Source organism: Oenanthe melanoleuca, chromosome 4, assembly GCF_029582105.1.
Source record: "Oenanthe melanoleuca isolate GR-GAL-2019-014 chromosome 4, OMel1.0, whole genome shotgun sequence".
NCBI classification, from domain to species: domain Eukaryota; kingdom Metazoa; phylum Chordata; class Aves; order Passeriformes; family Muscicapidae; genus Oenanthe; species Oenanthe melanoleuca.
The window spans coordinates 24083366-24096486 of record NC_079337.1 but is presented as its reverse complement, the minus strand read 5'-3'; the positions used below and the strand labels follow the sequence as shown (position 1 = coordinate 24096486).

At 36.8% G+C, this 13121-nt stretch overlaps 1 protein-coding gene across 1 annotated transcript in view; it reads left to right on the top strand.

Annotated features, from left to right (window-relative positions):
* Positions 1–13121, top strand: part of COL25A1 (collagen type XXV alpha 1 chain) — a 295524-nt gene that overhangs the window by 176356 nt on the left and 106047 nt on the right. Inside the window, exon 7 of the mRNA XM_056489411.1 lies at positions 1836–1853. Within this exon, the coding sequence (XP_056345386.1) occupies positions 1836–1853 (18 nt within the window). The remainder of the gene's footprint in view (positions 1–1835; positions 1854–13121) is intronic.

The following is a 13121-nucleotide window of genomic DNA, read 5'->3' as shown; positions in this document are numbered from 1 at the left end:
CATGTACTTGGCTGCCCATTACTGCATCAATAAGCAATTCCTGATGAATTTAAGATCAGGTATAACATAAAATAGCTTAAAACCTCCTGTGAAGGGAAGATTGAGGTCAAATCTGAGTGCTGAGAAGTCTCAATCATATTCGTTATCCCAGTGTGATGTGTAATTTCATAGAGCTCACCAACTGCAAGTTTTACTTAATATTTGAACTGACAAACCTCAGCCAGTAAGTTTGGGGATTTTTGTATCCTCTATGGTGCAGTTTTTTTCTAAGGCATGAATAGAAAACTGCAGCATCCACAACAAGGAATACTTTATGCTGCATTCAGTGTAAAGATTAGATAGCCACAATAATTCTGTATTTTACCATGATTCCTTTGTAACGTCATTCCATATATTTAAAAAAATATTTTAAAACCTTTTTGTGAATTTAAATATCATTTTATTGTGGTTTTTAATTGGCACAAAAAGTTTTATAGTTGCTATAAAAACATTTCTTCATTTGCTTTTCTTGTTGATAATGGTTCCCAGTTGAAATGTTTTCGCCCCCCAAGAATCATGGGATGCTTGAAGGTGGAAGGGAGGTCATCTGGTGGAACCTCCCTCCTCAAGTAGAGCTGTCTCGAGCAGGATTACATCTAGATGGTTTTTGAGTGTCTGCAAGAATGGGAGCTCCACAACCTCCCATGTTCCTGTGCTTGGTTAACAGTAAAAAAAGTGTCTCCTGATACTCAGGCAGAAAAGTTTTTACTCTCTGTAGGAGTACCTTCCAGCTGAAATGGTTTTACATGGTTTAAAAGAAGGCTTCATGCTCAGGTTCTGTCAACAAAAGGAAACATAATTTCAGTTTAACTGAAGTATTATTTTGATTTTCATGAAACACCAGAAGCTAAGCTAGCCCTAGCTGTTTAGAATTCTCTCCAAGGAGAAATATGTAATTTTTTTTCTCTGTCTTACAGTGTGAGCTGATTGTCTGGGTCGTGTTGTTCATAGTCACAGCTACTGTACTGTTTGCTAAAATATTTCTGTTTCATGCAAGTAATTCCTATTAAGGACACTAAAATAATTCATTACTTTCACTGTCTTTTCTGGTCTAGGCAAATTAGGGATAGCAATTCTACTCTGTAAGGGCTTGCAGAGGAATACAGTTCCTCAGTGTGCAAAGATTGCCTCTCCACTTGTCCAGGAGTGATCTAGAGGGGATGTTGATAAATAAGAGAGGAAATGTATCAGCTGTCTTCTTGGATTGACTGACAAAAGCTCATCTCAAACCTTTCACAATTGCTGGTTTAAATACTGGTTTATACTTGCTTAGAACTGTGGTGCCTGTAGCAATGGCAAAATGACTGCTGTTTGTCCAGCAGTGTGTTCCTCCAGTTTTGAGACTTTTTCATTCAATCAGCAGTAATAGTAAATAATTAGCATCTCCTAGAAGCATGGAGGTGAGCCATAATAGAGAAATGAAGTGAAAAAACCTAAAACATAATACCTGCTTCTGAATCAGCTCAGCACCTCTGGCTTCTTTCTTACTTGAGAACTGTCACTTAGGTGTTCCTATAATTTCCAAATTGTTAAGAGCATCTAAAATAAGTTTCTCACATGCAGTTTTGATATGTTATTGTGATTTATTTCTAGAATCGGTTAGTTGCAAGAAAGTTCATCAGTTTGAGTTAAAACAGTCAAATTCAATATTAAGAGTCCAAAATCTGACTTCAGTGCAGTCACTCTATATTTTGTTAGCTCCTTATTAGAGAGCACTATAACTATTTTCTACTATTTAAGGAGTTCATTCATGCCACAACTTTCCATAATCTTTTCTTTTTCTTGTTTTTTTTCAGGGTCAGCCTGGTCCTCAAGTAAGTGCCATCTTATTTTCTTACAAAAGTAACAGTTAAACACAGGGCCCACTGAGCTCAGGTTATCTGCAAAGTGTTTTAGTGTATTTTTGATCCTACTGTAATCAGATAGAAACTGGTAACCATTGCATAATTCTGTAAGAAAAATATTTCCCAAGAGAGAAATATGCCCCCTGCATATGGTTGAGTTCCCTCAGCTGTCTGACCAGATGGTGGGGTTAACAACATAATACTGAATAGAGCAAATCTCCTAACTATGGCTTGAAACTTTGCCACCAAACTTTAAAGCAAGATAAAATAACTTAGCAAATGTGTAGCAAATGTAATACTTCAACTGCTTATTAATCACATGATAATAATGTTGCTGTAATCCAGGCAGCCCTCAGTTATTTTAAATATGGCACTGCTAGCTATTTTGATTAATTAGACACGCTGCTTTGAATTCGTTCTGCTTTATTTAAGAACTGTAGAACTTTGTCTTGTGGGCTGTAATTAAAGACGTGGAAATCTAGGGACCTAACTTCAGTTCTAAGGGAGAAATAGACCAGCAGAAAGGAAACATTACATACAGAAAAGATTAAATGTAAATTATGTGAGTGCTATAATAGTACGGAAGAGCAAGGAAATTTGGAAAAAAAAAAAAGTTACAAAGCCTGTACCAATGTCAAACTTAGTGAAATCAGTAGAGAAGCTCAGCCTTTTTGTATGCTCCATATGCTTTTGGGAAGTAAACTTTGGTCTGTGGAACTGTCTTAGCACAAGTCAGTTGCCCAAACTAGGATATCTATGACGGCCTTTTATATTTCAGAATCATAATTGAAAATAAAGCTTCACCACCTTATTGACTGGCTTTTTTTTTTTTAAAGTTAAGATTTTCATTATGAATGCACAGTATCCTTGCAGTGCCAGGCTCCATTTAATAGAACTGTGTGAGAAGTCCATATGACACTGGAGATGACTTCTGCCCATGGCACTTACATTTCACAATAGCTCTTGGTGTGTGGACTGCACAGGGAAGTATCTTCAGCCTCTGTGCTGCTGGGGGTTGATGAAGAGAGAGATTGTAATTCTGTGTGGCACTGTAGCTCTGAACAAGCTCAGCTGAGGACCTGAGGCTGATCCTTGAGCCTGTGGGCTGCCCTCTAGTTGATGTTAACTTGTGCTGCCACCCGTGTCCTTTCCTTCTGGGTTTGGACCCCCACCTCCCACACTTCAGTTGCTTAGAGAATGTCTCTTGCCTAATGCTTGTAAACAGCTGCTCAGTCTTTGGAGCTCATATCTCTGCATGAAATGCCCTGGGGTAGCTGTAGGCAAGGAACCACCATGGAAATGGCAGCGTTCAGTGCTGTTTCAAGGGCAGAAAGGCAGAGAAATCTCGTCATGGGTGTAACAGAAGTGAGGTGCAAACCAAAGAAAAAGCCCTCTAAAAGTGTTCCCCAGATTGTTTTAAGAGACAATTCTTGGATGTCAACTCCAGTAATGCCTCCCAGTGGAAATGCTCACCTCTGGGTCATCACCATTGTCCTCAGCAACATAACATTATTCTTAATAACACCTTTTCCTCCTGATGCTCTTGTGTCAGGAGGATATGTGTGTACTCAGTCATTTTGACTGGCTGATAGAGTCCATTAATAGTTCTTTCAAGAGCACTGGTGGGGTAGACAGAAGGGCATGAAACAGTCAGAGTCGTGTTCAGCTTTACCTTTAAACCCAAAGCCAGAATTGTGTGTTGTGCAGGTGCTGACCTGTGAGGTGTCCAAGCACTCGTTGCAGTCAGTGAAGACTGAGCCAATACTCAGTGCACCTAGAAACCTGCTCAGCTCATGGTAAACTTGCTGGGCTCAATCACATTGTGTGCATTTGGGCATTTGTTGCTGTGTGAATTGACCCAGCCTTAGCCACTGGCTGTTTTATGTGCACGGGCTGCAGTCTGTGTTGGACTGTGCTTGTAGCTGTCAGTCACAGGCAGCTGTCTTGGATACCCAGGGAATCTCACATGACACTAGCTGCACACATTCGTGCCTCCTGATTCCAGATTCTGACTGTAGGCAGCTACTGAATCAGATAACTGTTCTGCTGAATTGCTTTCTGGCCAGTGTTGACATCTGTGTGTCTCAGGCCACTGCATGGAGGCTGTACATTTAGAGGTTTATCCCCTTAAACTGAAACCCAGATCCAGATAACTTGGTGAGACAGCATTTTTTAAATATTAAAAGGGGTGTTTTTTAAGGATTGGAAGCTGTGGTTGAAAATCTGAAGACTTTTAAAAATTAAAAGTATCCACAGAAAACAGAATCTGTTCATATACAGATAATGTCATGCCTTGGCATAATACAGAAATTCCAGCCTGTTACTATTGTCAGCAATTTCCCTGGTGTTAACTGCGTCTGTGAGAAATTCAGAATGTAAAGTATTGATCAGTTTGGTTAGTAAGTCAAGTCTTCCTGGCTTCAAAGAACAAAATTGTTATGCTGATTGAGAAGCACTGAGAAAGTTTCTGATGTCCTAGCCATGTAAGTCCATGCTAAAATCAGGGGTAAATTAGAATTGTTTCTATACTCACTGTTCTACTAACACCTATTCTTTTTTGTTATGGTTTTATAAAGTGCACACTAAATTCATCTAAAACACATCTAATTACTGGGCACAGCCTCCTATCATTTTAATTTTTTTACTGCTTATTTTCTTCAAAAATAGATGGCAAAAGATAATTTTGTTTCACATTTTCCCATGTTAAGAAACAAAAGGCTTTATTGCAACTTACAGGTGCCTTTTTTGTTCTTCCAGAAAAAGCTTATGGTTCTATTGTATCTCTGAAAAGTGAAGACCACAATAAAAAAGAAAGAATTTCTAGCTTAATCTTTTAAGAAATAAAGTTCCTTCTTATGATTTTGGTTTCTGTTAAAAAGAGAGCTGCTTTAAACACCATGTAAGCTGTGCTCTTCTGTAGAAGAGCAAGTAATAAAATATTTAATATTTTTGCTGAAATTAAATTCTGACTCTTGAATGACCCAAAAAAAAATCTGCTTTTTAGTATCTGGAGTATAAACATGTATTTAGATTAGCTTGAAGCAGAAAGGGTTCTTCCCCTAGTAAATCTATACAACCAAATTCTGCCAATACTTACTCTTTTTAAAATAATGGAAATATTCCTGCTTGTCAGAGAACAAAGTTTAGCTTCTAGTCTAGTGTTAATTCCCTAAGAAATGTACTATCAGGCTAAAGAGAGAAGGCTGGCTATTTTAAACTTTTTTTGTTGTTTAGAGATAAGGTTTATGTAAATACTAGAAGCTATGCTTTTAATATTATGGTGAAAGAAGACAAAACATTCCTTTAAAAAAAATCTTTCTAAAATTACTAAAGGCTGTGAGTGTGGGGCAGGGTGGTCTTTTGGTGTGACTTTGTCTCAGCCAGCCAACTCTTTCCTTCTTTGGGGCAAAATCCTCTCCCTGGCCTGTCTCTAGCACAACATGCTTTGTCTCTCATGTCAGCATGCATGAGCACTCTCTGTGTGGGACTTTGAGATACAGCAGCCCCACAGATGCTTCTCCTTTCTCTTTGGCAGCTCTCCATCTCTGCATTAGGGATGGACAAAATATTAATGATTGATATTTGTTTTCATGAGATTCTTGTTTTCCTTTATGTGACACGTCCGTGGATGGGATGTTGTAACAGCCTGAAATTTTCCAGTCCCTGGTGTGTGAGAAATGGTTTCCATAGTGATCCTGGTGACAAATGTATGTGTGTCTTTTATTTTTTTCACCATCAAGCATCAGGGTATGCAACTGGAGTATTTCTAATTTCTCATGACAGAGATTCTGTTTTGTAGTTAATCTGGCTATTACTGGCTTGTGCTGTCAACAGTGCTGGTGGGAAAAATTTTAACTTTTAGTTTTCTGGTTTTTGTCAAAGGACAGAGAAACACAGGACACCACTGACCCTAGTTTTGAGTGGTTTGGAAGGCAGCAGTCTAGGGAAGATATTTATCATTGATGGTCAGGAGAGTCCTGTATCATAGAAAAGAGTATCTGACAGTAGGAAGGATGGGAAAGGGGGTGTATAAATAAAATGTGTTTTAATTCCAGCTGAGCTTCCCTTTCAGTTTTGGTAGTTTGGATAGCCATCTGCATCCCACAACCTGCTAGGTATTGCTCTCAATGCATGCCATTCATTATTGGGGCAGTTGGTGACATCAAGTGATGGTGTATGTGTTTTCTTGGCTTTTTAAGCTACAGACAAGGTACAAAATGCCCTCTGGGCCAGTGCTGCAGAGTGGTCTCTACCTCTCACATGGTTAGAGTTGGACATGTTTCTTTTTTTCCTTTTTTTTTTCTGCCAGTTTGCACTCACAAATGCCTCAAAACTCTTTACTTGCATGGAGAGAGGGAGAAGGAGGCAGGAAATACACTTATGAGGAACAAAATCAGCCTAAGACTGAAGAAATTGTTCACTTCCAGATGCACAGTGCAGTAAAGTTACTGCTGCTGGGAGAATCCCAGTGGTTGTACCCAGGCAATCAGCTGTTCTCACTGTTGAGAACAATCTTGAGGGATACTTCTCATAAAAACTCATACCCTATGCTCCTTTTCAAACTTCTGATCCATCCAGCTGAAGAATTGTATGACTCAGTTTGATTATACAAATGGTAATCTGCTTTTGAGTTAAAAGTTGCAAGTCAGATTTTGCTGTCAAACTTCAACCATTAGTTTAACATTAGGTAGTAGGCTTTTAAAAGTCTGTTTCTTACTTCTTTGTACAAATAACAAAGATAAATCCTTGATGCCTTTGCTGCTAAGAACAATTTACTGTAAATCATGAGATCAGAAATTAATCTGAGGGCATCGCAAATAAGCTTGTATTGAGTTTCATATGTGTTTAAGCAGGCAGAACTTTAGATTAGATGCCATTCTCCTTTCTTAAATGCTAATAGCATTTGTGAACACTGTTGAAATTGTGAGACCTATTTAGGAAGCAGCACATATTGATTTGTGAACAAGAAGAAACAAATGCCATTTTCATGACTTTTCATTTTGTGTTAGTTGCTAAAATGAGCCACATCAGAGAATGTTAAGAGGAGAAATCATGCTCAAAACTTCATTTACTGTCTTTGTAAGTGTTTATGACACTTTCAAATTTAAAGCACTTCAGTTTCCCCTGGTAGACTTATGCACATTGTAAACCAGAAGAGCTGTGAATATTAAATGGTTTTTTCTTGGCTAAGCTGACAGTATTAGTGCAAGTAAGAGGATTCTTTGCCCTGTAGAGAAGAGAGCACAGAATTGGAGATTTAGGGTGCAAATTGTTCTGAGCTGTCTGTTTTACCAAGACTAAGGGAGCACCACACATAATTTAAAAAGACAGAGAAGAGTAAAAGTTCCAATCATCAACAAACAAAATTCTTGTACAATTTGATACTATGCTCTGCTTTCAACAGTTTTTTAGCTGTCTTTTCCCACCCTTTTGTCAGGAATGGCAGAGAAGTCTCTAATGGCAGATTGATGACTTCTCTACAGTACCCTGCTAAGGGAACTTAGTTGGGGATAATTAGGCTTTTTAGAGCTCTGCTCAACAGGCTCTGTCAGACACCAAGAGGGGGCCAGACTCCTACCCCAGCTGTGCTACTGCGTTCTTTTACTTTGGTAGGAAAGCTTTTGAGTTACAGATTCTGTAACTGTCTGGTGTTGAAATGGCAAGATATTCAGATGTTCCACAGCATTTCCTGGAACAGATTATTTATTTATTATTTTTGTGCTTGATTCAGAAAGTATCAAACTTGAATTCTGTTAATTTTGCAATTACTGATTCAGCCTAGGTTTTGATTTTCTACAAATGGAAAAATAAGAATATTAATTGCACATAATTCTATGAAAAGGGCTCTTTGTGCAACATAATTCATCAGTTCTGCATGTGCTGTAAAATAAATTCTCTCCTATGAAGGTGGATTCTTTTACAGAATCTGAAGATCTCCTTTGGGAGTAGCTGTATGCAATAGATAAAGAAAGCTTGGAAGATGGGCTTTCAGAACAGTTTGACCCAAAACTTCTGCAAGTTGATCTCCTCATTTCATAGTTCACATAGCAACAATTTATGATACTCTTAGTCTGAAGAAACAAGCCCTAAAATTAGACAATAAAGATATTTTAAACTCTGTTTTAAACTCTAAAAGAAAATATGCACAAGAGCTTTTTATTTGTAGGATGTTACCAGCTTTTCTTCATGGTGGCATCATTAATTTTTTAAAAGAATTGGGTTTGTTTTTATAAAATAAACATTAAGATCTGATTCACTGGTCACATATGCCAGAATAAATGTGATGGGGAATCACACATTAGCATTCCATCTATTCATTTAGAAGTTCCAGCTGTCACCAGGGCATAGTAGATCTTCTAACAGCAAGTGAGAAACTGTGAAGCAAAAATTACTTGCAAGACTTAATTTGGTAAAGCATTGCTTAGCTTAACAGAGTACATATGAGTACAAAAAAGCAATTGCAAACTTAGTATTGTGGTTCCATTATGACATTACAAAGGGTTGTCAAAATATAATTAAGGACTCTGAAATATTTCTGTATTCCTAAATCACTTCTTTATCAAATGACCTTCATATTTTCTTCCTCTTATTCTACATATGGCAGAAATACACTAGTGTGTTCTGTGTTCTATTAGGGATTATGTCAAAGCAACATATTGCACTGTGTTCAGGAATATTATATAGTATTTTACTATCCTGCTGCACATGTTTTTAATTTGATATTAAACTCATGCTGGCTTATTGTTTTTAGTGATCTTCATGCTGTATTTTAGCTTTGAATTCCAGTTCAATTTGTTGCAGATCCCAGTAGTTTCACTAACTTAAAAAAAATAAATGAATTAGGAGTTATAAAAATGCATATTTCATCAAGCTTATTGTGACTTGTAGATAATTCTGTGATGTCTGAGACATGTCTCTCACAAGGTTTTCAAAATATCAGAGTTCCTTTGAAAGCCGTTATCAGTTCAGAGACTGGTGATGTTTTGTGCTAAATGCTTGAAAGTCCTATAAACTTGAGCAGACCTGGGAGATTTGGATCTCATGCTGGTAGAGGAAACCTTCAGAATTTACATTTCCCTTTATAAAGTGGCACTCCTGTGAACTGAAATTTTACTTTATGTGTTGGTAGAAATGATTTAGGTTTTTTTATATTGAATTGATGCTGGCATGAAGAGCTGTGCTGATATGGTATTCTTTCCTTTAAGGATGAGTCAAGTTTTGAGAAGGAAGAAAAAGGCAGAAAATGCAGCAGTTACTTCCATTGGAGTATTTTGTGTACTGCCAGTAATGTTCCTAATGAGCATGGCATGGAAGTGTCCACTCTGTTTGTGAGCTTCAATCCAGATTGCCAATTCCAAAAATGCTTTGTGTGTCCCTACAATACTGTAAGATTTCCTAATATAGTTTTTACTGAGATCTATCAGTAATATTCAAGAGCTGTGAACTACTGAGAAACATGTAAGAGAATCACATATTTTCAGAAATACAATCCAGCTATATTGCCCAGTATGTCTGCTAGTGATCATTTGCCAAAAAGAATGAATATCCATTTAAGTATAAGTATACATATGTGTTTAATTTCCTCTGAAGATGTTCTGAATTTTGTAGTTCATACTCTTAGTCTTGAGGAAAAAACAATTTTGATTTTAATAAACTTTATGTTGTCTTAAATTGCTTCCTGTATAAAAATGCTTCCAACCTTATAGGTTACAAAATTATATTCAATCATCTCACTTTTATATATGTCTGCATATAAAAGTATGTGTATGTTTGTAGTTGATACAAAAATGCATCTGCATTTACCTGCTGTTCCATCCCAAACTTCCCAAATCTGAAATTCTCAAAATAGCTCTATGAAATATGTCACTGTAGTTTTCCTCTTTGCAGATAAGGGAATTGGTGACAATAAATAAAATATTTAGTTCTTGTACTGACATTTGTTTATCTTACTATAACATAAATATTATTTTATATCCTATTTTGTATCATGTTTTGCTTCTTCCCAAGCATTAGCATACTCTGGAGTTTAAAAAGTTACCTAGTTTCTGAAATAATTCCATTGCTCTTAATCTGTGGGTATCTCAGAAGTCTTTCTACCTCTGGTGCTATTTTTTTATATGGCTATGAGTTTTTACTACTATTTTACTGCCATTTTATTTTAGCCATTCATGATTTAAGTAATCTAACATCTTTCACAGTGGCATTTTAGAGTAGCATTTACAGACAACATTAAAGGAATATCTAAATCCTTCTTTGACATTCTAGTACCCTGAATGAGAAAAAGTATCTCCTGTACTGAGTAGCAAAATTTGGAAAAGAAAAAACAGTGTATAGACAGTATGCCTTGCCTTTGAAATACTGATTGAAACTCAGAACATTGCTACTGAAGCAGTGTGGAGTCACCACAGCAAATGGAAGAATGGAATTGGCCGCTTCCTTATTTCAAAGTCCATGTTAAAATCCTCTTGCTGAAAATAGGTTTAGTGTTAAAATACAGCAAATACATGTTATCTGCAAAACCTTGTTCAGATAACCTTGTGATCTGTGCAGGCTTGCTTGTTTACACAAGTTCAACCTTTATAAATTTGCCTTGATATGATAGCAGGTACAGGCCAAAATTCTTCAAAAACCAGCCTGGTTTTGAAACTAGCCCTTATTTCAAATAGATGAACAGAGAGGTTTTCTTTGGAATTTCAGTCATCTGTTTCTGTGTAGTTGCTGCATTTTTTGTAGAGCTGGACTCTGTGCAGCATCTGTTAATGAAGTACATGAATCTCCTAGACTAGCTGCTGGCCAAGGGAGGATCTGCCTGGTAGATATTTGGATGCTATTTCATCACACAGTAGTAATGCAGAGAGCAAAGTTGAGATATCCAAAGGCTAGGGACCATGGAAGATGTATTTTGATAACCACAGGTACTTCTATGTGGAGTGAGTGGCAGTGGTGAATCTCCATTGCTCTGAAACTCTCTGAAACTCTCTGAAACTCTGAAGTCAGAGAAAAAAAGATTAAATGAGGAAAGTGAATTTTTTTATCTCAAAAATCTGGGAGAAGGATTTCATGAGTTTGATTGGCAAAATATGTATTCTTTACTTTTCAGTTTCTATTGTGTTAAGAAAGAAAGCCAGAATGTAATTTTATAATCCCAATGCAGTTTTATAAGCTCTAAATTTCACTCTACTATATTGGTCTTTCTTTTATAATTTTTTTCCCTTCAAATTCTTATTTGATTTGGGGACATATTAATTGCTTCCATAAAGTAGAATGCTTTGATTAGATTCAAGGCATCAATGCCCAAAGTATCTGCTTAGACCAAGGTGCCAGAAGTATATGAGTATTTTTGGGTAAAATAGCTCTGTGTTTGTACATTCTGCTTGCTGGCTGCTTATGGGTGCAGTTCTCACTAGTGCAGAAAACTCCTCTGGAGTGATGCTATGGCACTGTTACTTACATAAATGGAGATAATCAGGAGTTTAAGGAGTGCTAGTTACTTTTTCTCATTTGTTTCATATCCCTTTGAATGTTCAATGCAAAATAAACGACATGAAGTCTGTAGAAATAAAAAGTGTTCAGAGCTATAAAATTTTTCCTGTTTCAATACTTTGACACAAAAATAATGCAGTTCTTCTAAAGAAAAGGTGAAGCAATCAATGTTTAAAAATCTTTGCACTCTTCTTCTTGTTGTTGTAAAATTTGAAAGCAGCCTTTAATTCTTGTCTTCCTGCATTATTTTTATAGATCTCTAATTAACTGAATTTGTGTGGCATCATTGCTGTTGAGCATAGTGAATACTTGTTAAAAAAAGGTACAAGACTAAATCAACTACACTTTCTTTTATTTAATGTTACAAACTATTAAATCTTATGAAGAGTGCCATGACCTAAATATTTTCTTCTATTGGCAGGACACTCATTCTTGTTTATTCCATAGCTATCATGCTATATATCAACTTTTCATTATTGAGTGAATGCTGATATAGAAATGCAGTATTGTTTTTTAAGTTCCACCACCAGATGCTCACACACACACACACACACATGGAAGTATGTATATTCCTATTGGAGAAGGGATAAAAACCAAAAATCTGCTGTATAGTCATTCAGTACAGGATCAAGTGGGACTAAGGGAAGAGGAAAGAAGTAGGAGGCTCTGTGAAAGTGTAGGAGAGCAGAACAGCCTGTCTGAGATACTGGAGGATGAGGAGTTAATCCTGGTCATGCTGCCCTTCTTAGCAGGCCTGTTATGATAGTTCAAGGGTTACTGGTTTTAAACTAAAAGTGGGTAGATTGAGACTAGATACAGAGAGAAGAATTTTTTTTTTTACAATGAGGAGGGTAGAGGTTCCCAGAGAGATGGTGGATGTCTCATCCCTGGAAACACTTAAGTTGCCTATCCAACCTGAGCTTACTGACCAGCACACTGGTCAAATTGAAGAAGCTCCTGCTCACCACAGGGGGGATGGATTAAATGACCTTTAAACCCTCCCAACCCAAACTGTTTGGTGATTCTGAGACAGCATCTGATGCTTTATCAAGTTTCAGGTGGACATCTAATGAGACAGGGATCTGCTGGAGGATGGGTGGAAGAGTGAGAAGCCTCAACCAGTCTGTATCAAAACTGCCTCATTTTTGAAATGTTTTATAAACTGAATATTGAACAGTGAAGCTGATACTATGTTGTTATTAAAAATATTGCTAAAAATTATAGATTGAACTCCAAAAAATCCTGAGACTGCAGCAGAAATAACAAATGTAACAGTAAGAGTAAAAAGCTCCCTGTTTAGTCTCCTTTCTGAATTTTGATTCTGTAGGGCCCACATCGGTTGCATTTTATTATGTCTTCCTGTAGTTCTGAGTGCCAGCCAAAAATTTGTGTGTTTCTCTGATTTTGAAGTAACAAAGATTGTGTTTGTATCTTCCTCACAATCTTCCTTCCTTCCTGTTATTGAAATAAGAAGCTCTGATTGTTTTCTTATAACATGAAAGATAGAGCAGTATTAGGTTTTCTTGTCTGTATTTTTTTATGTCTTGTTTTACTGGTTTACAAGAGTGGAATTTCCTTTGTGGTTTTTTTTTGTTTGTTTGTTTGGTTTTTTTTTAGGTTTTGTTTGGTTGGTTGGTTTGTTTTTGGTTTTTGTTTTTTTTTTTACAGTATTGCATCAAATATCTAACATCATCAGTGAATTTGTGTTTATCTGACAAGAAGGAGAATAGAAAGGTGTATTAAGGACAAGGCATG